At 37.2% G+C, this 24175-nt stretch overlaps 3 protein-coding genes and 2 pseudogenes across 4 annotated transcripts; 4 read left to right on the top strand and 1 right to left on the bottom strand.

The window, feature by feature from the left end:
* The first annotated feature begins 161 nt into the window (after positions 1-161).
* On the top strand, positions 162-3274 carry LOC114740714 (glutamine synthetase cytosolic isozyme 2). Its single transcript, XM_028928927.1, has 12 exons — positions 162-291; positions 973-1012; positions 1121-1224; positions 1308-1356; positions 1471-1577; positions 1677-1764; positions 1898-2026; positions 2108-2182; positions 2310-2363; positions 2450-2487; positions 2572-2731; positions 2829-3274. Exons 1-12 carry the CDS (start codon positions 218-220, stop codon positions 2979-2981), a joined length of 1071 nt encoding a protein of 356 aa, XP_028784760.1. The 5' UTR covers positions 162-217; the 3' UTR covers positions 2982-3274.
* Positions 3275-4364: 1090 nt separating this feature from the next.
* Positions 4365-7066, top strand: LOC114740716 (centromere protein V pseudogene; annotated as a pseudogene).
* LOC114740715 (centromere protein V pseudogene) lies at positions 5765-7044 on the top strand (annotated as a pseudogene).
* A 521-nt stretch (positions 7067-7587) lies between the features above and the next one.
* On the bottom strand, positions 7588-16171 carry LOC114740713 (NADH dehydrogenase [ubiquinone] iron-sulfur protein 1, mitochondrial). 2 transcript variants are annotated; one of them, XM_028928926.1, is made up of 6 exons: positions 15582-16171; positions 14498-14744; positions 13350-13644; positions 12320-12694; positions 11478-12195; positions 7588-7757 (listed from the first exon to the last, which is right to left on the bottom strand). In XM_028928926.1, the coding sequence occupies exons 1-6, from the start codon at positions 16006-16008 to the stop codon at positions 7642-7644; spliced, it is 2178 nt and encodes a 725-aa protein (XP_028784759.1). In that variant the 5' UTR covers positions 16009-16171; the 3' UTR covers positions 7588-7641. The 2 variants fall into 2 exon arrangements, with proteins under 2 accessions (XP_028784759.1, XP_028784757.1); XM_028928924.1 differs by lacking the exon at positions 7588-7757 and having other exon boundaries at positions 11075-12195; positions 15582-16008.
* On the top strand, positions 9531-10573 carry LOC114740717 (centromere protein V-like). Its single transcript, XM_028928928.1, has one exon. The coding sequence runs from the start codon at positions 10075-10077 to the stop codon at positions 10492-10494; it is 420 nt and encodes a 139-aa protein (XP_028784761.1). The 5' UTR covers positions 9531-10074; the 3' UTR covers positions 10495-10573.
* Positions 16172-24175: the final 8004 nt, after the last annotated feature.

Here is a 24175-nt window from a genome sequence, read left to right as displayed (position 1 = left end):
TTTTTTTTTTGCCAAAAACTTTTAATTTAACTCTTTAGATTCGGCCGTAAAAGAAGATGATTCTTTATTTTCTTATTTAATAAAAAAAATTTAATTTAATTTCTCGCACTATAAAACCTGCGCGGCGGCAGCAGCGGCAGCAGCCATTGCCCCTACTCACGTATCACAGAGCACAGAAAATCTCTCTGCTTCAAGCTTGTGTGTTTTTGTTCTGGAAATGTCGCTGCTCTCGGATTTGATCAACCTCAATCTCTCCGACACCACTGAGAAGGTCATCGCCGAGTACATATGGTCAGTGTCTCTTTTCTCGCACACTCGCTTACTCTGTTTTCTCCACGTCCAAACAAGCGCAGCTTAACTCTCTTTCTTCGTTTGCGCATGAATTAATGTGCCTAGATATGCTCTCTGTTATTACTCTCTTAATGGGTTCGGTTTTCTCTGTCTCATTATTTCTCTCTTGCTTGATCGTTCACTCTCTGTGACGCTCGTCTTCGTCGGTCTTGCGGTTGCATACACCTTCCCGCCACTGTGCTTTTATGGATTATGAACTTCATAGGGATTGTGTTGTTGTTTTCATCATCTGAGAAGCGAAAAAAATCAAAGAAGAAAAACATTTTCATTTTAGAGTTTCCCTGGTGCTTACTAAGCTGTTTTGTTCTGTTTTTCGGTGTGCATCGAACAAAGTTCTCACTGGTTTGACTCTGTGTTTTGTGAATCATGCTTGGTTTTGGTAATACTTCGCGACGAAGACTTTTTATTCCGTTTAAAAGGAATGACCTTTTAACAGGATTTTTATTAACTGTTTGCTCTTTTGTTCCTTGGAATAACTGTAGCCTCAATTAATGCGTGTTCTGATGTCAAAATGACGTTAAATCCTTGCCCTGATTCTCATCTAACTTCTGTGCTCATCAAACTCTTTTTTTCCCTCTCTTTTTTGTATTGTTTGATTCAGTTCTCTTTCTAATATGATAGGATCGGTGGATCTGGCATGGACATGAGGAGCAAAGCAAGGGTAATTTACCTATCCATTTATTCGTTAACTCAAAAAAAAAAGAAAAGAAAAGAAAAGAAATTTCAGTTGTTTTATTTGACTGTATACTTGTGTAAATATGAAATACAGACCCTCTCAGGGCCAGTCAAGGACCCTTCAAAGTTGCCCAAGTGGAACTACGATGGTTCCAGCACAGGCCAAGCTCCCGGAGAAGATAGTGAAGTGATCTTATAGTAAGCTTTGGCCCCTCACTGGAAATGTTTCTTCTCTTACCTCAGTACATTAATAATATCTTTGTTTAAAATTTTGGCAACAGCCCACAAGCTATTTTTAGGGATCCATTCAGAAGGGGTAGCAATATCTTGGTGGGTTTTCTTTCTATCTTCCTTTTGAACTTTGCCTTGGCAAGTTTTCACCATTGAAAACTTTTTTCATGGTGTAGTTCTCATTTTGACCTTTTCTTTCGTAATTGGCATTAGGTCATGTGTGATGCTTACACTCCTGCTGGAGAACCAATTCCCACAAACAAAAGATGTGCAGCTGCAAAAATATTCAGTCATCCCGAAGTTGTTGCTGAAGAACCTTGGTATTATATGTTACTTAGTTCTCTATCCGAAGAGAGATTTTCCCTAAAGGTTTCTTATTCCTTTGGTTTAATGCCTTGCTTTGAATAATCTTAAAACAGGTATGGAATTGAGCAGGAATACACCCTGCTCCAGAAACATATCCAGTGGCCTCTTGGCTGGCCTCTTGGTGGCTATCCTGGACCTCAGGTGAAATTTCTCTCTCTTCAAATTTCCTGTCTTCCACCTGACTCTCACAAACTAGCTTTTCCGTCTTCTTCTTTTGGCTGATAATCTTTTGGGATTAGAGTATTTAGATTATTACCAATTTTACTTCCATCAGGGACCATACTATTGTGGAACTGGTGCTGATAAGGCTTTTGGGCGAGATATTGTTAACTCACATTACAAAGCTTGCCTTTATGCTGGCATCAACATCAGTGGAATCAATGGAGAAGTGATGCCTGGCCAAGTAATTTTCAAACTTTCAACACCATTCAAAAGTCTGCTCTTTTCGCCATTGTTAATCAGTTAATCTTTTCATATAATGTAGTGGGAATTCCAAGTAGGTCCTTCGGTTGGTATCTCTGCTGGTGACGAGTTGTGGGTTGCTCGTTACATTTTGGAGGTGACACATGACTACCCTCATCATCAATTTCTGTTTTCTTTTTTTCTTTTTTTTCTTTTTTTAATTTTTTACTTACTGTCTTGTGCATTGAATGCAGAAACTAACGTCTCTATTTTGTGTTCTGCAGAGGATCACTGAGATTGCCGGGGTGGTTGTTTCCTTTGACCCCAAGCCAATTCAGGTTCAACAATACTCTCCTTGACATATGCTACGTTCAAGAAATTGTTATTGAACTTTAATCTAATGTTTGGTTTCTTACAAAACCAGGGTGATTGGAATGGAGCTGGTGCTCACACAAACTACAGGTGAATCTTGTTACTAATATAGAGGGTGAATTGATTTTCTTGATTTACTGTTAGCTTTGATGGTTAACAAGGGCACTTGTGCAGCACCAAGTCCATGAGGGAAAAAGGAGGCTATGAAGTGATCAAGAAAGCAATTGAGAAGTTGGGGAAGAGGCACAAGGAGCACATCTCAGCCTATGGAGAAGGCAACGAACGTCGTTTGACAGGGAAACATGAAACTGCTGACATCAACACCTTCAAATGGGTAAGCAACAAAATATGACCTTATCATCAGCGTACTGCTTTTTAAAGAATCATATTATAATAATAAGAAGGATGTTACCTTGGGAATTTCTGGGCAGGGTGTTGCAAACCGTGGTGCTTCAATAAGAGTTGGAAGGGACACAGAGAAAGAAGGAAAAGGGTATTTTGAGGACAGGAGGCCAGCTTCCAACATGGACCCATATGTGGTGACATCAATGATTGCTGAGACAACCATTCTGTGGAAACCATGAGACCAGGGAAAACCTGGTGTGTTTCTTTGATTTCTGAGGAGCGGCTTTGTGATTTAGTCATGTCTAGTTTCTAGCTATTAAGTACCAACAGTTTGAGGGAGTTTAATGTTCATTTCACTCCCCTGTTCCATGTGTGACAATAATTAAGTTTTTAGTTCAATTTATTAATAATCATGAAATGAAAATTGCCATGTCCATCCAAGATAGTACTCACTGGAATCTGATCCTGTTACATATTATCCACTCTCCAGTGTATTAATTTCATGTCTACGTCAAAGCTCAAATTATTTTTAGGTTGCTGTGTAGTTTTATTAATGACCTTATCACATCACAACAACTGGGGAAAAAAATCCACACCCCTGGACCCTCCAAAAAGAGTGGCTTGTTGGACTTATTTCGTTTGGTTTCATAGTCTTGTTGACTGATTTAATTTTTATAGGAATTCTTAAGACTGGTTTAATTGAGTTTGAAGCATAAACTACATCAAATTTAATCCGAACTGGATGTTTTTAACCTAATTGCTTTCATATCTTCTATCTAAATTTTAATCACCGACGTCCCCATCTGGAACATCAATGTTGGCCCTTAGCCTGGAAGAAGGATAAAATCGTAGGAAAGAAAAAGAATCTAGTCATTTGAGAAAAGAGCAAGTTCGTAGTTACCTCTTTCACTGGAATGTCAAATGGGAAACATGACACTGTACGGTACATGAATGTTTGCTTCATTCATTCGATATTAATAATAAAAAACTCTTTAGGAAGACAAAGCGAAGAAGGCTTTGTCAAGCGAAATTATGACGATAAAAGCTTCTAGGGTAGCGACCCAGGAGGCGAACATCTGAGGGCATCGTCTCTGCCTTGCTTCCCCCTCTTCAACTGTGAAGGACCGTTAATATATGTACAGCAAGTTCTTTGTGTAGGAAGGGTATAAATCCTTGACTAATTTTTATCGTACTTCATACAATCGTAGTTTAGATTTTCGATGAAAATAATTATAGATGTTGACGAGTTTACAGCTTACGAGTTCCAACCCATCATCGCCTCTACAATTAACTGTGTTAGCTCTGTTTTGCTTGAAACATAAACGCTTTTGTTAAATGTCCCTGTCTAGTGGGTTCAGTAGCCTTCAAGATTTTCGTTGAGCAGAATCTTGTCGCTGAATCTAGATGACATTTAACAAACTGTTATTTTACGAGATCTTCATAGCTTCCCACAACTTCTAGAGTAGTATTATCTGATACCTTCTGGTATCGCTGGCGACACTAAATATCTAACCCATGTACTGGGATGAAGATAATGATGTACCAAGTGATTCATAGTTCAATCATGTTCTGTTTTGAAGCCTGATAAATCGTAGCTAACAGATTTCTGCCAACATATACATCTGCAGGAGCCAACATTGCATTTCTGATCTAAAAATTTAGAAAGCTGAGATGGATTCTGATTTAGAGACAGTGGTGCATACTGGAGGGTGCCATTGCAAGAGTGTGAGGTGGAAAGCAGTAGCTTCCTCTAGTGTTGTGGCTTGGGAATGTAATTGTTCAGACTGCTCCATGAGAGGGAATACAAACTTCGTTGTGCCGGCCGAAAAATTTGAGCTTTTGGGAGATTCAGAGAAGTTTATCACAACTTACACTTTTGGCACTCACACAGCTAAGCATACATTCTGCAGGGTCTGTGGTATAACCTCATTCTATTACCCACGCTCAAACCCAGATGGAGTTGCTGTTACATTCAAGTGTGTTGACCCTGGCACACTGAAGAATGTTGAAATCAAGCATTTTGATGGAAGGAATTGGGAAAGCTCATATCGTCGAACAGGTATCTCTTCTTGTTCAAAGGTGCAGAAGTAACTTCTTGTTACTCTCAATCAGTTAGGGATTGTACTCTATTCCCAGTTACTGCCAAGATTTCGTGTGTATCAAAAATAAGATCATCTTTTCATGGTCAAAGATGGAGGGATACATCTATTCATGTCAAAATTGTTCCCCTTTTCCCCTCGTACACAGAGGTCACCTTTATTTTAGCACCTCGACTGGGATTGTGTTGTCAAACAATATTCCCCCACCCGTTTGTTTGATGCGCTCTCTGTGCAGAATCCTTACAGTTCAATGTATGGTTGCAAACTTGCCTCTGTCGCTGTTAAGATTGGTTATAATTAGTATCGAACTAATAACTAATAGATAGATAGATTTTAGTGGGTGATTTTTTTTTTTTGAGTGAATAGATAGATACTACCTTCAGTTCTAAATATAAGAATCAGTTGACTAATTTAAATAGATTAAAAAAAAAGTTAAGTTAGTCATTTGCAATAAATGGATTTTTTTAAAAAATATTTTTGTTAATCAAGTGTATTGGCTAGAACTATCATTATTAAAAAAATTATTTTAAAAAAATATAAATATAAAAGACAAAATAGATTAAGATCTTGTATTCAAAAGCAAAATAAAAGCCAAGAGAAGTTTTATATGAGCTACCTGGTGTTCCCAACTGGATTCTAGAACATCAATGGGGGCCTTGGTTTGGAGGAAGGATAAAATTGTAGGAAAGAGAACGAATTTATTAACACAATCAATCACATAATTCTGTCACAATTCATGGTCAGTTGATGAATAGAAAAATCATTTGCAAAAAGAGCGAGTTCGTGGTCATCTCTTGACTGGATCGCTGGAATATCAGATTGGAAACATGACTATGTTACATGAATGTTTGCTTTATTCAGGAACTTCAGATATTCATTCGATATTAATAATAAAAAACTCTTTAGGAAGACAAAGCGAAGAAGGCTTTGTCAAGTGAAATTATGACTATAAAAGCTTTTATAGCGACCCAGCGGGCGACCATCCGAGGGCAACGTCTCTGCCTTGCTTCTCCGTCTTCAATTGTGAAGGGCCATTAATATATGTACAGTAAGTTCTTTGTGTAGGAAGATCATAAATCCTGGACTAATTTTATCGTACTTATACAATCGTAGCTTAGATCTTCGATGAAAATAACTATAGATGTTGATGAGCTTACAGCTTACGAGTTCCAACCCATCATCGCCCCTAAAATTAACTGTATTAGCTCTGTTTTGCTGGAAATATAAACGCTTTTGTTAAGTGTCCCTGTCTAGTGGGTTCAGTAGCCTTCAAGATTTTCGTCGACCAGAATCTTTTTGTTGCTGGACTCTAAAGTTATCTAGATGCCATTTAACAAACTGTTATTTTACGAGATCTCCATAGCTTCTCACTAGAATTAAATAACTTCCAGAGTAGTATTATCTCATACCTTCTGGTATAGCTGATGACACTAAGTATCTAACCCATGCACTGGGATGAAGATAATGATGTACTAAATGATTCATAGTTCAATCATGTTCTGTTTTTGACGCCTGATTTGGTTCATAGTTCAATCATGTTCTGTTTTCGAAGCCTGATAAATCGTAGCTAACAGATTTCTGCCAGCATATACATCTGCAGGAGCCAAAATTGCATTTCTGATCTAAAAAATTTAGAAAGCTGAGATGGATTCTGATTCAGAGACAGTGGTGCATACTGGAGGGTGCCATTGCAAGAGTGTGAGGTGGAAAGCAGTAGCTTCCTCTAGTGTTGTGGCTTGGGAATGTAATTGTTCAGACTGCTCCATGAGAGGGAATACAAACTTCGTTGTGCCGGCCGAAAAATTTGAGCTTTTGGGAGATTCAGAGAAGTTTATCACAACTTACACCTTTGGCACTCACACTGCTAAGCATACATTCTGCAAGGTCTGTGGTATAACCTCATTCTTTCACCCACGCTCAAACCCAGATGGAGTTGCTGTTACATTCAAGTGTGTTGACCCTGGCACACTGAAGAATGTTGAAATCAAGCATTTTGATGGAAGGAATTGGGAAAGCTCATATAGTCGAACAGGTATCTCTTCTTGTTCAAAGGTGCAGAGGTAACTTCTTGTTACTCTCTTATCAGTTATGGATTGTAGTCTATTCCCAGTTACTGTCAAGATTTCGTGTGTATGGTTGTATCAAAAATAAGATCATCTTTTTATGGTCAAAGATGCAGGGATACACTCTATTCATGTCAAAATTGTTCCCCTTTTCCCTTCGTACACAAAGGTTACCTTTATTTTAGCATCTCGACTGGGATTGTGTTGTCAAACAGTATTCCCCCCCCCCGGTTTGTTTGTTGCGCTCTCTTTGCAGAATCCTTATAGTTCAACCAATGGTTGGAAACTTGCCTCTATCAGTTTAAATTAAAAAATAAGTAACCTCTCGAATTTGTTGGTCCAAGTTCACTATATACTTGAGTCCTTCGCCTGGCACTCACAATTTGAGTGGGACTCTAAAATGGCATGCAACTTCCATCACTCTCACATATAGCACTTACGGGGCAAAAACCTATCGGTGAGGTTGGAGCAAGCTTTCACAATCAGTTGGACAAGAACCCAAATATACACGAGTTTTACAAAGCGGTGCTCTTACATTGCATAGTAGGACAAAAGCCTAAAATAATTTTGCTTCCAACATCCAAGAAGCTTTGGCCAACCAGTGTCTTACATGACATGGACGCAAAAAACATAAATGCTTATTTCCATTTGGACAAAGACAATATCTAAACTTCACTTCTTCAATAGCATAGCACTGTATTGCGCCATTATCTTTGATGCCCGGGTTATTGAATCAGTCATATAGAACTTCTCAACAGCAATCCCGAATGGTGTCGCACTGACTTTCTCAGCGACATCGGGTTTAGCAAAGATGAAAATGCAGCCGGTTCTCTCTCATCCATGTGCACAAGATTTGGTGCAATGGTCTTGATTCGGGCATGGATGGACGCGGCGAGTAGCGATACATGAAACGTGGACACCCCAGTACTTGGCCAGATGTCAAGAAGCCAACCTACCAGTGTCCCTCCTATTATATAACTAATAATAATAACTACAAACAAAAGAGGTGTTTGGTTCAATGAAGGAAAGGAAGGAAGGATTTTAAAAAGAAGGAGAAGAAAATACGAAAGGGATGGGAGGGATTTTAATAGAAAGAAAAGGGAAGGGAGATATTTTATAAGAAAAAGAAAAAAAAATGAATAGAAGGAATTTTATGGAGAAAAAAAAAGAAAAAAGTTTTAATATTATTTTCTTGGTTCTTTGTCATTATTTTATTTGGTTCAAAATTTGTATGTTTAACAAAATTAATTATAAATGACATTTAATCTATAAGATCACAATTTAGTAATTATTAAAGTCGAATAAATATAAATATAATATCCATATGGGAGTAAAAATTGACATCGTTGGCCAAAAAAATGACATCTTTATTAACTAAAAACACGATGATAAATGGATCAAGGATTATTCACTAATCTTAAATAGTGTGATATTTTTTACTTATCAATAATTTAATGATAAACTTAGTAGTTCGCTGCACAAATTTTAACTATATCAATCCCCTATTGAATCGCACTGAGGAATTATAGCATGTTTTAATGCTTTTTTTTTTTTTAATTTTTGGCCACCAAAGGAAACTTGATTAAGTAAAATTAAACCAGTATAAAAGTCCAAAACAAATAAAACAAAACACCTAAACGTAACCACATCAGCACCATCCTTGAAACTGACGAACCCCAGTATGGATCTGAATATTTCTCATATCCCCAGCCATTAGTTCGTAATATAATTTTGTCTAATTTCCCACATCGTTTGCTTTTGAATTTACGGATGAGAATTAAGAGAAATTGAGGTATGAAAATAGAAATTGTTAGCGCCGCGAGCTGCCACGAAGCACGACCATGTCACACAGGGTGACAGGGAGGAGTGGCTGAAGAGAATGAATGGGAAAAAAGTTTTAAAGATCGAAGGACAACGGTGGAATATGCAAAACTTGTTATGGCCAATTTTGTCGTGATAGGAAAATAGTTTCTTCTTCTTTCAAAAAAAAACTCCAAATTTGAATGGAGAGAAAGTAGGATTGGGACATAGATAAAGACACAAAATTTTTCCTTCCCTTCTTTTTAATTTTTTCAACCAAACGTACTTTCTTCCCACCTCCCCTTCCTTCCCCCTACCTCCCCTAAAAAGAAACCCAACCAAACACCACCCAATAGATAGATGGATTTTAAGCTCTCGCGTCCCCAACTGGATTCTGGAACATCAATGGTGGGCCTTGGTCTGGAGGAAGGATAGAATTGTAGGAAAGAAAGAGAATTTATTGGTCAACACAATCAATTACATAATTCTATCACAATTCATAGTCAATTGATGAAAAGAAAAATCATTTGAGAAAAGAGCGAGCTCGTGGTCATCTCTTGACTGGATCACTGGAATATCAGATGGGAAACATGACTATGTTACATGAATGTTTGTTTTATTCAGGAACTTCAGATATTCATTCGATATTAATAATAAAAAACTCTTTAGGAAGACAAAGCGAAGAAGGCTTTGTCAAGTGAAGTTACGACTATAAAAGCTTTTATAGCGACCCAGCAGGCGAACATCTGAGGGCAACGTCTCTGCCTTGCTTCTCCGTCTTCAATTGTGAAGGGCCATTAATATATGTACAGCAAGTTTTTGTGCAGGAGGGTCATAAATCCTTGACTCATTTTTATCGTACTTGTACAATCGTAGCTTAGATCTTCGATGAAAATAACTATAGATGTTGATGAGCTTACAGCTTACAAGTTCCAACCCATCATCACCCCTACAATTAAACTGTTTTAGCTCTGTTTTGCTGGAAATATAAACGCTTTTGTTAAGTGTCCCTGTCTAGTGGGTTCAGTAGCCTTCAAGATTTTCGTTGAGCAGAATTTTTTTGTCGCTGAACTCTAAAGTTATCCAGATGCCATTTAACAAACTGTAATTTTACGAGATCTCCATAGCTTCTCACTAGAATTAAATACCTTCCAGAGTAGTATTATCTCATACCTTCTGGTATAGCTGATGACACTAATGATGTACTAACCCATGCACTGGGATGAAGATAATGACGTACTAAATGATTCATAGCTCAATCATGTTCTGTTTTTGAAGCGTGATAAATTGTGGCTAACAGGTTTCTGCCAACATATACATCTGCCGGAGCCAAAATTGCATTTCTGAGCTAAAAAATTTAGAAAGCTGAGATGGATTCTGATTCAAAGACCGTGGTGCATATTGGAGGGTGCCATTGCAAGAGTGTGAGGTGGAAAGTAGTAGCTTCCTCTAGTGTTGTGGCTTGGGAATGTAATTGTTCAGACTGCTACATGAGAGGGAATACACACTTCATTGTGCCGGCCGAAAGATTTGAACTTTTGGGAGATTCAGAGAAGTTTATTACAACTTACACCTTTGGCACTCACACTGCTAAGCATACATTCTGCAAGGTCTGTGGTATAACCTCATTCTATTACCCACGCTCAAACCCAGATGGAGTTGCTATTACATTCAAGTGTGTTGATCCTGGCACACTGAAGAGTGTTGAAATCAAGCATGCTGATGGAAGGAATTGGGAAAGTGCATATCTTCAAACAGGCATCGCTTCTTATTCGAAGGTGCAGAAGTAATTTCTTGTTACTCTCAATCAGTTATGGATTGTACTCTATTCCCAGTTTCTGCCAAGATTTCGTGTATGGTTGTATCAAAATAAGATCATCTTTTTATGGTCAAAGGTGCAGGAATACATCTATTCGTGTCAAAATTGTATGGTCCAAAAATCATGTCAAAATTGTATGGTTGCATCAGAAATAAGATCATCTTGTTATGGTCAAAGGTGCAGGAATACATCTATTCATGTCAAAATTGTATGGTCCGAAAATCTTCCCTTTTCTTTTCGCACACAAAGGTTGCTTTTATTTTAGCATCTCGACTGGGGTTGTGTTGCCAAACAATATTCCCCCACCCATTTGTTTGATGCGCTCTCTTTGCAGAATCCTTATAGTTCAATGAATGCTTGGAAACTTGCGTCAGTCGCTGTTAAGATTGGTTAAATTAAAAACACAAGTAACCCCTCGAATATTTTGGTCCAAGTTCACTATATATACTTGAGTCCTTCGCCACTCACAATTTGAGGGGGACTCTAAAATCGCATTCAACTTCCATCACTCTCACATATAGCACTTACGGGGAAAAAACCTATCGGTGAGGTTGGAGTAAGTTTTCACAATCAGCTGGACAAAAACCCAAATGTACACAAAAGAGTTTTACAAAGTGGCGCTCTTACATTGCATGGTAGGACAAAAGCCTAAAATAATTTTATTAGGTACTTCCAACATCCTAGAAGTTTTGGCCAACCAGTGGCTTACATGACATGGAAACGAAAAATCATAAATGCGCATTTTCATTTGGACAAAAACAATATCTAAACTTCACTTCTTCAATAGCATAGCACTGCATTGCGCCATTATCTTTGATGCCCGGGTTATTGAATCAGTCATATAGAAATTCTCAACAGCAATCCCGAATGGTGTCGCACTGACTTTCTCAGCAACATCGGGTTTAGGCAAAGATGAAAATGCAGCCGGTTCTCTCTCATCCATGTGCACAAGATTTGGTGCAACGGTCTTGATTCGGGCACGGATGGCACTAATCGAATCATAAGGCAACCGTAGTCCAGCAACCTCAGACATGGCCCGAATTATCTTCCAATCATCCCTGGCATCACCAACTGTTGGAACTGCAGGCAACGTTTGTTGAACGCATCCTTCAGTGTTTTCATATGTACCTTCCTTCTCACTGAATGCCGATGCCGGCAAGATAACATTAGCACGATAGACACCTTTGTCTCCATGGTGACCTTGATACACAACAAAAGCATCTTTAGGGATCTGCTCCAAGTTCACATCATCAGCACCCATCAAGTAGACAAATTTAGCAGACTCGAGGCATTTTTCAGACCGGGGAACAAGTCCAAGGTCAAGTGCAGCAGCCTGAGCAGCATGGAGAAGCAACACATTAAGGCCATTCCAATCAGGCCTGACAACATTTCCATTTTTAGCAATAGCTTCAACAGCAGCGAAAACTGCATCCTTGTCCTTCCTCTCAAAAACCCCACCACCAACAACGATACAGGGGTTTTTGGCATTTGAGAGAGTCTTGGAAAATGGGTGACGGCCCTCAGCAATCTCAATGAGTGTTTGAGGTCCAGTACCAAGATGTTTGTGATCATAATTGAAATCAGTGGGAGGCCCAATGTAGCCAACCTTGGCTTGTGTTGCTTTGACAGTCTTTCGTATTCTGGCATTAACCATAGCAGCTTCTACCCGTGGCTACAAATTCAACAGTGAATCCATACAAGATAAGAAAACATAATTGACACCAGAAGCAACACAATTCAAAATGTTTTGAGTATCAAGGGAGATTAAAAATTACAATTAACGGACAGAAATGTACCTGGGTACCAACCAACAGGAAAACATCTGCTTTCTCAAGACCAGCAATGCCAGTATTCATAAGATACCCGGATCGCAAATCAGCATTAGTATCTACACCAATTCCTTCACACCATACATTATCAGATCCCATCCTGTTAATGAGATCTTTTAGTGCCATCATTGATTCAGCATCAGAAAGTCGACCTGCTATTCCAACAATTTCCTCTGGTCTAATTTGCTGGGCAATTTCTGCAACCACAGCAAGGGCATCACGCCAGCTGACAGCCTTAAAGCGCCCATCAGGTCCACGAATCATGGGATCATTTAACCTCTGTCTCTTCAAACCATCATAACAAAAGCGAGTCTTGTCTGAAATCCATTCTTCATTTATGTCCTGCATTGATAAGCACCGCAACCTTTTACTCAAACTGTGGGCAGAAACAAACATCCCCACCTTCGCACCAAATAATAGCAAATAAAAACAGCCCTAAGGTTTTCCAGATAGCAACAAATATTAACTATATGTTATAAGCTCAACCCCAGACCTTGAACCCAACGGACTAACATTCTTGAGGCTGCTCACTAGTTATTCAAAATTATAAAATGTAACAACCATAGCAGATACACGATATTGCTTTAATTAAATTTGTGTTAATTATAATCCCATCAAGTTCTATTGCTGGTCCATTTCCAGACTCGATTTACAGGGTTTAAATTTAAATTTCATCATCTTTGATTAATTTGGCGATGAAAAACAAATGTGCAATTTGTTATCCCTAGTCCCTACAGTTTGACTATAATCAACAGAGATGCTGCTACAGCCCACTGTCAGAGAGTAATTATAATTGTAATTCTCCTTCATCCATATCTAACCTCTTCCTACTGAGTTTACAGGTTGCCATCAAAAGTGAGAAGTCATCACGCATAAACCATCAAAAGCAGCAATATCATAATGCAACCGTTTGCATGACTTCCTTGAGAGCAAAAAAGATCTTATAGACATCATTCATTGCAATGAACATCCACACGATTTTCTACCAGAATCTAACCTCATTTAGACGAGGAACAATTCGCATGACTTCGGGTCCTCTGCTATCAATTCGAATATTAGACCCAACAGCATCCGTAACATCAATTGTCTCTGTTCCCTTTAACTCCCAATTCCGAGCTTTAAATGCAAAAGGTTTTGAGGTAAGAGCTCCCACAGGACAGATATCTATCACATTACCAGAAAGTTCACTCGTCATAAGCTTTTCAACATATGTTCCAATCTCCTCTCCACTGCCACGACCTAACATGCCAAGATCCTGAACCCCTGCAACCTCTGTTGCAAACCTAACACACCTGTTGGTCCGAAGAGACACTCAATTATATTACACATTTGACATTCAAGATACAAGAAAAAAATTGTTTCTCAGATGCTAACAATTAGATTTCAAACAAATGCCAACGTTTTAAACTGTAGAAGGTCAGACCCAAACGTCAAATTAAATTAGAATCAGCCAAACATAAAATGGAAGAAACCCATAAAAAAGTTAAGGACCAATTAGGAATAACTTATACGCAGCTTTTCAATCATGATTTATAGAATATGAGGTAAGTATATAAGATTAGTTTTGTCTCAAGCATACGTGAAATATGCTTATAAGTTATTTCAATCATGATAGCAAACAGGGCCTAATACTAGATAACCAAGGAAAAAATTACTTCAAAAATAAGGAGGAAGCTATTAAATTATAAGCAAAAGGGCCTGAATTAAAAACAGACAAATGAAATAAAATTTCAATGTCATTTTTATCTCCATCAATACAATGATATAAACCTATACAGAACATGGAGAGCTGCACCTCAGGACTTCACATATATAGAACAGGTACATCATTATGATCTCAATTCCAGCAAACTTTGATGAAATGCAAATTGAATTGGCAAATCTGCTTTGTCACAATCATAATGAACACTTATTCATTTGAAAGTGGGATTAACAACTCAAACTGAGATTATTAATTCTTACCGGACCATTCTAAGGCAACAAGACGAATTTCACTATTACTTAACTCGTAAGAAAAAACCCAAACAACATTTTTTAAAAAAATCGAAGCTATAATTAATTTCATACTCAAAATACAGGAAAAGATATAAAGTTTTGCAAATGACAACAATCACATTAATGGTAGAAGTGCTGCACACAGCTAACCTTGTACACTGAATACATCTGGTCATTACAGTCTTCACCAAAGGACCAAGATTTTTATCCACCACAGATCTCTTTACATCAGTGAAGCGACCACGATCAGAGCCAAATGCCATTGACTGATCCTGAAGGTCACATTCCCCACCCTGATCACAAATTGGGCAATCCAGTGGATGATTCATCAATAAAAATTCCATCACTCCTTCTCGAGCTTTCCTCGCCACAGGTGTGTTGGTCTTAATTTTCATCCCTTTGGACCAATATCTCATTAGATTACATTAAAAACAAAAAATCAAATGAAAAGGACTTATTGGAATCCCCAAGTAAAACCAAACGCGTGCACAAAACAAGGGAGCATGCGTGTGCACACCCATTGAAAATATTGGTATAAATCTAAATTAAAATATTAGAAGCTATCAGTAGATTCAGAAGGACAAACAGAGCATACAACGACTGATAACTTTATCTCCAAATTTCTCCATTATTAGAAAGACATAACTTGTCATCTATAATAACGAGAAATAGATAACACATTTACAAGATAGATCATTGTGTGACAATAAAGTCATAAATGATGAAGAGAACAGGCACAAATTATTTCGCTTTTTTAAAAATGAAAAAGCACAAATAAGAAGTAGAATTAACAAAAATGTCAGCAAAACAGTTAAAGAAAAAATTCAATCAAATGGTCAGAGCAGCTGGATTAGTGCTGCTTTCCTAGTATCATTAATATCTACAACCTACCAAAAAAATAAACGAATCATTGTTCAATTTCAGAGAGAGCGTTAAATTGTAAAGGCATAAACTAAGTTTGATCATATAAAACTAAATTTCATGCTCGTGAGAAATGAATATAAACAATAATTTGAAATTTGTGTGGCCAAAAACAGCAATTTTACTCTGATTGAGAACAAAATCGTACTCAAAATTACATCACACAACTACACGAGATAAGGGACAAAACAGAAGCAATCAAAAATAACCATGGCAAAAACTTCAGTAGTTGAAATTTGAGCTCTGACTAAATAATTTTTAGAATAAAACAAAAAATAGAAATAAAATTGGGGCGAATATCAGAATAGCTTACCAGGAAGAGCAGGCATGGCACAAGACGCAACAGGCTTGGGCGATTTCTCAACCTCAACGAGACACATACGGCAATTTCCAGCAATGGACAGCCGGCTGTGATAGCAAAAGCGAGGTATGTCGACACCGGCAACCTCGCATGCCTGAAGAACGGTCATGCCCTTGGGGATTTTCACAGGGTACCCATCTACGAAAACCTCAATGGCGTCCTCAGGATTTGGGAAGTGGACCCTGGCTCCGGCAACCGGGGTCCGCGGAGGGAGATCAACCGGTGGAGGCTCCGGTTGAGTTTGTGCCGCGGCACCTTCCGGCTTCTGCAGCTCCGGTTTCGTAACAATGGTTCTGATGAGGAAGTTTCTGGAATTCGGAGAATGCAGGATTCTAGAGGCGGGTCTCATGGCTCGGGAAGCTAACAAACCCAACCCCATTTTCTGTTTCGCCTTCTCTCTTCCTCAAAATGGTTACCGTCTCCAGTGTCCGATTTGAGGCTATTACTCGATGATCTCTGTTCGTTTTAGAATTTACAGACTTTGGGTAGGGGATGTGGCCGACGGGGTGATGCAGATTGCAAACTCAGACCTCACTCTTCAGTCCTCCCTCCCAAGAGAAATGATCGATAGATGGATAGTCCGATCCTCCGGGATGGGGGTCAAAAGTCAAATCTATCTATACCCGACCCGTAAGTCTGTAAGGGGGCAACTGGCAATACCTCTTTTTTTTTTTTTTCTTTTTTGTTGAATACTTGAGGGCCGTTTCAAAACTCGTTGAGAAATGTTAGATTTCAGATGGTACATCGTTCGGCCCAAAAAGTGGTACATCATTTGCAACAAAAAAAAGATGGAACGTCATCATGGGCTGGTATTCAAATTTTCACAAGAATAGGCATCCTGTTTAGAATAACGCCAAGATTCTTTCAAAAAAAAAAAGTTTTTAATTGTGATTTAAAAATATAAAGGAAATAAGTACTTTTAAGAATCTCAATCGTGATACCAAACAAGCACCTAGTATTAATGATACCTTAAATAGGATTATCGCTCATGCTTGTGCCTATAAAAGACACACCGTGGGCTGATAATATTTCTCAATATAATTCATGGAAGTATTAGAGCATATTGAAGTATTACTTCTACTAATTTACATGACTCCACATAGATAATTACTCTTTCAATTCTAAATGAAAGATTCATTTTGTAATGTAAATTATACTATAAAATTAGTCTTACTGTGACCGGAGTAGTATTTTCTTTTGCTGCATGCACAAAGTTAAATAGCATTGATTAAATTGTATTTTTACCTTAAAAGACTTTTTAGGAGTGATAAAGGTGACCCAAAAAATTATAAAATAATATAAAATATAATATTTTAAAACCAGTGTGATACTGTGAGTTTTAATCATTAATAATAATAATAAAAAAAACTTTTAGACCCACACTAACGGTTGAGTTAATAACTTAATATTGATTGTTAAAAAGAATAATATTACATTGATTTTGAAATATTGTATACTACATTATATCACAAATTTTCCCCAACAATATCACAATTCTTTTATTATATCTAGAGCTCACTCAGAAATATTTTTATAAACAATATTTAACGCTTAATTAATTATGCATATTATCCCTGTTTCGAGGTGTATGATTTAAGCTTTGAAGTCAGATTCATGGGCAGAGTAGGAATTTTATATTATTAAAAATATGATTCAATAGTCTTGGGATGTTTGATAACCAAAAAAAAAACAAATCTTGGGATGTTGAATCCTATTTTCTTTCCTTTCTTTTTCTTTTTTTTTTTGTCTACGTGAGGATTTGGGAGAGTTTATCCTTAATCTCTACCACTTCCTCTCCACCCACCTAAGCTAATCTTATGTGGTGGGGAGGATTTTTTTGTTTTTTGGCCTGAGTGGTGCGGAGGATCTAAGATAGAATTTATGAGGAGCTAAATTTAAAATTAAAAAATTAAGACACATAGACATATTTATTCCCTGCATTCTTAAATAGAAAATAAGTATGTACAGTGTAAATATAATTAAGAAAAATTATATCAAATTTTAAACTAGTTGGAAATATTTGCACCATTTCAACAAAATATATAGTTAGTCTTATCCATTTATTAACAATAATAGGCCAATTTAGCTAATGGGACGCTGAGGTTGAAGAAAATGATTCAAACCTGCGGGCAACGGAGAGAGGGGACTGGCAGGGGCTATTAAATCTCCTGTCCAAGCAAAGCAAGTGACTACTCACAAACGATGGCCATGCACAAATGATGTTCTGTCCAACCTGCGGACATAAGGATTTGTTTGGTTTTTTTGTTTTAACAACAATTTTTTGTTTTTTTTTAAAATAGAAAAACAAATTTGTTTGATAATTTGTTTTTAATTGATTGTTTTAAGAAACATATATAAAAATGTTTCTAGAAACTAAAACCAAAACATTCTCAGAATAACTCCAGATTTTATGTGGGAGGACCGAATTCATGAATATGTCGAGCCATTCTGGGTGATTGTGGAGGATAACGATAGGGAATATATTCTTCATCATGAGTATTTTATGCTAAAGAAACAGTATACTGATGAGGACCACACTCTCAACTTCATAATGCCGATTTATGAACCACTTCCACCTCAGTACTTTATTTTTGTTGTCTCTGATAGATGGCTTGGTTCATAAACTGTTTTGCCTGTTTCTTTCAGGCACCTCATCTTGCCTGAAAAGTATCCGCCACCAACAGAGTTATTGACGGAAATCTAAAGATGGTCTTAATTTGAGGGCGGTTGAATTGACGGAAGAAACAGCAACTGACTTGAAACTTCTTGAGAAAGGTCATAACATCAGTACCCCAGAGAAATGGGATGTTTTGTCCCGCCGCTGGAAGCAACAGAAACATATTCAGCAAATTAGCCTCTTCATAATCGGTGAGCTCCACTTAATTGGGGGTCAAGGAGGTCCTGTTTTGGAGGTGATTGTCTCCAGGATGAGATATATTGCCAGTCAAGTTGAAAACAAGATCCGTATTGATGCCTTGTCAACATCTCTTGCAAATGCAAAGGATCTGGGAGAACGGATTGGAGCTACATCTCATGGTATTTTTATTTCCCTCCTTGTGTTCGTCCTGCGCCTTTGGAAATACACATTCAGGGGATAGATATTGCTGAGTCTGAGGCAATGATCAAACCGACTTATACTGCAATTGTTCAACATGCCAGGAATGGGAAACCTGCTCTTGTTTTTGTACCAATGAGGAAGCATGTGCGGCTTTCAACTGCGGATCTGATGACATACTCTAATGCAGACAGTGAAGAGAAGCCTTTCTTATTGTGGCCTCCAGGAGAGCTTGAACCTTTCCTTGATGGGATTAAAGATGAAATGTTGAAAGTCACTTTACGACAAGGAGTGGTATACTTGCATGAGGGCTTGAGCAACATTGATCGTGAAGTTGTAACGCAGCTATTTGAAGCTGGGTGGATTCAGGTCTGTCTTTTGAGCAGCTCATTGTGTTGGGGAGTGACACTATCAGCCCATTTGGTAGTCGTGATGGGTACACAATTCTATGATGGACAGGAAAATGCATAGTCAGATTACCCTGTCACCGATCTTCTACAAATGATGGGTCATGCCAGTAGGCCTCTGATTGACAACTCAGGAAAATGTGTCATCCTGTGTCATGCACCTCGAAAGGAGTACTACAAGAAGTTCTTGTATGAAGCATTCCCTGTTGAAAGCCATCTTCATCACTTCTTGCATGATAACTTGAATGCTGAAATAGTTGCTGGAATTATTGAGAACAAGCAAGGTGCTGTTGATTATCTTACATGGAATTTTATGTACAGGAGGCTCACGCAAAATCCCAACTATTACAGTGTACAAGGAGTTAGTCAGAGGTATCTTTCTGATCACCTCTCAGAGCTCGTGGAAAATACATTAAGTGACTTGAAAGCGAGCAGATGCGTTGCAATTGAGGATGACATGGACATTTCTCCCCTCAATCTTGGGATGACAGCACCATATTATCACATCAGTTACACAACTATTGAACGGTTTTCTTCCTCTCTGACAGCTAAGATGAGATGAAGGGTCTCCTGGAGGTTTTATCCTCTGCCTCAGAGTATGCTCAGATTCCAATACATCCTGGGAAGGAAGAGGGGGTTCGCAGGTTAATTAATCACCAGAGGTTTTCTTTTGACAACCCTAAATTTACAGGTGTGAACCTTGCATTGGACCAGCCTGAAGTGCTTCTTTCCGCAAATAGGCTTCTCCAAGCAATGATTGATGTGATCTCAAGCAATGGTTGGCTGAGCCTGGCTCTCCTTGCTATGGAAGTTAGTCAGATGGTGACACAGGGATTGTGGAATACTGATTCCATGCTTCTACAGCTTCCTCACTTCACAAAAGAGCTTGCCAAGAGATGCCTGGAGCACCCAAAGAAAATTGGATCGGTGTTTGATTTAGTAGAGATGGAGGACGAAGAGAGGTGTGAACTATTGCAGATGTCCGGATCACATCTGAAGGATATTGCACCTTTTTTCAAACGTTTTCTCGATATCGATATGTCATATGAGGTACTCGAAAGTGACTTGTGCGAGCTGGGGAGGATGTGACATGACAGTCCTAGTGACTCTTGGTCGTGATCTTGAGGGGAGGACTGAAGTAGGACCTGTTGATGCTCCCAGCTATCCCAAAGCCAAGGAGTAAGAATGGCGGATTGTTGTTGGTGATACTGGGCATCATCTGTTGCTTGCGATTAAAAGGGTTTCCCTTCAACGGAAGTTAAAAGCAAAACTGGATTTTGCTGCTCCCTCTGAAGCTGGAAAGAAATCCTGTACTTGATGCGTGACTCTTACATGGGCTGTGATCAGGAATATACCTTCACTATTTTGGCCTGTTTTTCTGATTGAGTCCAGCGTCCTCTTCCTTTTTGTTAAATGGTAGTTTGATACTGACAGTTACTTCTAGTTTAGATATTTCCTGTTTTCAGTATAGTCTTCTTAACTATTGCTGGTCAAGGGGTAGTTATTTTCAGTTATTTCTCTATCAGACTAGAAACTAATCATGTGCGAAGTCTATGGCATCATGAAAGTAGTATTCAGAATCTCTGTCTCTCTAGATTCTAGAATTGCTCCTTTTGGGCTGAACGATGAATTGAAATCGCTTTTTTTTTTTTTACTTTGATCTTTTCATTGGACTCTAGCCCCAAAAAGCTATTCTCATAATAATCAATACCCCGGCACTAAATACACCGTTTTTCTTTTCAAGATCATTGTGAATTAAAATGAATTTACATGCATCTTAGTTAATACTCCTTCCGTTTCTTATTATAAGAGACATTTGATGTTTATAGCATGTTCCTATATATAAGAGGCACTTAAAGTTGCCTCTACTTTTTTAATGTTGATTTTCTATTTTACCTATTTATTGTCTCCAATTCACATTCTCTCTCCCTCCACTTCTCTTTCTTTCAATAATTTAATTGTTCTCTCACATGCTCTCTCTCCTTATTAATGAGGATATTTTTTAAAAAATTATATTTTTACACATTGATTGTTCTTAACTAATTTAACTACTTTTTTATCACGTAATTCGGTATTCGCTCTTTAATAAGGAACGGAGGAAGTATATGATAAAATAAGTATTCCTCTCGACACAAATTCGACAATTATATTAGTTTGAAATATTATCTATTAAGACTACTTTAAATTGATTTGAATTTTCCAATCATCAATGGAACAAATAGCTTCGAATTCTTCCCAAAATACCTGGATTGCAAAAATAATCATCATGTCTGAGAAATCTCAAGCACATATGGAAACTGGCCTTTTGTGGTTTCGTAATGAAATTTTTTGTCTTGGATGATTCAACATCGTGGGTTGATCATATTTCCCAATATAATTCATTCGACCATTAATTTTTGTGCATGCACAAAGTTAAGTTAATTGGCATTTGATGAAGGCCGGTTAAAGTGCCTTTTTATCTTTAATTTTTTTAGAAGAGATATAGGCACCGTAAAAAAATTGTAGAATTTTATAACATATAATCTTTTAAAATCAGTGAAATATTATATTTTCTAACACTCAATATTAAATAAAAATTTGTCAGACCCACTCTAATATGGATTTCCTATTATTCATTAAAAAATAATATTGCATTGATTTTGAAATATTATATACTCCTTCGGTCTTAAATATAAGACCATTATACACACTAATACAAAGGTCTTATATTTAGAACCGGAGAAATACTACATAATCTCACAAATTCAATTTAAATTAATTACACAAATTTTTTTGACCAGCTATTAAATATACAAATTACACCTGTTTTCGAGTGTATGATCTCAGCTTTGAAGTCAAGTTCATCGAGTAGGAATTCTTTTTATTAGTAAAAATATGACTCAAAAGTCTCGGGATGTTGAATCTTTTTTTGTTTTGTTTTGGCTACTTTAGGATTTAGGAGAGTTTATCATTTAATCTCTACCACTTCCACTGCACCCCCAGCACCTAAATTAATCTTACATGGAGTGCAACAGGTAGAGGTTGATTTAGGTACATATACTACATATTTGTTCCCTGTGTTTTTAAATAGAAAATAAGTTTGCATACATTATATCAAATTTTAAAATAGTTGGAAATCTCTGCACAATGTCAACAAAATATAGACAAATCTTATCCATTTATTAATAATAAATAGATTAATTTAGTTAATGGGTTGTTGAGGTCGAAGAAAGGAATTCAAACCCGTGGGCAACCTCGGAGAGAGAGGGAGGAGGCTGGCAGGGTTTATGAACCCCATGAGTTTTTTTAACTGCATAGCTACAATGTATTTTTTGCCCCTAGATTAATTTATACTCATCCAATCTTAAATATATAAGCATTTTAAAAAAATTAACACATTTTTTATGGAAAACTAATTTAATCAATTTTTTTAGTATTTATAAATTAATTAAACTCTTAATAAAAAATAGTACATTTGTTTTATACAGACATACTCTCTTTAATCTGTATCCTCTTCATCTTTAACTCCTAGTTGCATGTGAATGATGAAACCATGGAAAACAAAAAGAAAAAAAACCACGTAACTTGATAAATTAAAGTTTAAATTTTTATAAGGAAAAATACTCATATTTAATGATAGTGACTCTAATAAAACGATTGGGATGTCCTGTAAAAGCGCTGGTATTTGAAGATCAAAATTGAGTCCACGTGCAGCTGTATCTACAGAGGCAACCAACGGATGAATGAATTGAAGTTCCGAAAACAAAGTTATCGTCTCGTTGACAAGGAATACCATGTACTCGTAAACAATGTCCACGTCTAGTTTAAATACATCTCGGCACAAAGCTACGCATTGATTCAGTCGCCAAGCTCTATCCCTGATGCGTCATTCTCCATTTTTTCTAGCCATAAGAAAAAAAAAATCCTAGATATAAGTATATATAGAGTACTGCCACAGGTCTTTAATTTAAATATAAGAGTTAATTTGATTTTTAGTTCAGTTCTAAATGTAAGATCCTAATTCACTTTGTCTCTCATATTTATCTTTTTTTTTTTTAAGATAGTCCTTATATTAGTTGCACATGTTAAAAGTGTCATCAAATAATAGTTTTAGTTAATATACATGATTAGCAGAGGTATTTTAAGAAAGATAACACCTATCTATTACGAACAATAAACTTAACTAATTTTATTAATCTACTCAAATTAGTTAACTAGCTTTTATATTAAGAATCGGATGAAGTGACTTCCGGTCCTTAATATAAGAACTAGTTGAATGAATAGGTGTTGTCTTTCTTAAAATATCTTTGTTAGTCAAGTATATTAGATACAACTACTATTATTACAACAATTACCTTGAGGAAAAAAATAGATAAATATGAGAGAGATTAGCGTCTTATATTTAGGATAAAAATAAAAATCAAGTAAGTTCCTCTTAATATTAAAGAGCAAAGGTAGTATATAATATTGTTTTTTAAATTCAATGGTCCAAAAATGCATTATTTTAGTGATTTTGAGCGATGAAGGACAGTAACCGCGTGATTGGCAGCGAAAGCAACCTTCCAAATTGCTTCTAAGGCTAATTCTCAAGCCCATAATGATGTGGTCGTCGTCCTGTTTAGAGAAAGTCAACAAGACCAAGATAGGTCAAACTCAACGCTCATGGCTCGGCTCGGCTCGGCTCAACATGTCATTCTTACCTATTATTTCAACTCATGTGTCTCTGTCCATTATTTTTCCTCTGCTCAATCTCTATCCACTTCACATTCATATTTTAATAACCAACTTGTTCACGTCCCTCGTGTAACCACCATCAATCGCCTCTAATAAATCTCAGTGGATGGATGACCTTTGATTTCCACTATTTACCATTCTGTGCCCTTTTTCTTCTATGACCTTTCATTTCTGTATATTTATATAATGCACCAACTTGGTGCTTCTCCCCACTACATAATGTAAATCGCAACCCGACTCAGCAATCACCACTTCATCACTATGACTTTTATGAAGGCCAACGCCAGCGGCCACTATTTCTGCTTTGGGTAACAAATCCTAAAAACTTTTCCTTCCATAATTATCCATTTGTAATGCATAAGCAGGGGGGC

This window comes from Neltuma alba, unplaced genomic scaffold (assembly GCF_004799145.2).
Source record: "Neltuma alba isolate B1F8T4 unplaced genomic scaffold, ASM479914v2 tig00003186_pilon, whole genome shotgun sequence".
Taxonomy (NCBI): domain Eukaryota; kingdom Viridiplantae; phylum Streptophyta; class Magnoliopsida; order Fabales; family Fabaceae; genus Neltuma; species Neltuma alba.
This window is presented reverse-complemented; position numbering and strand designations above follow the sequence as displayed.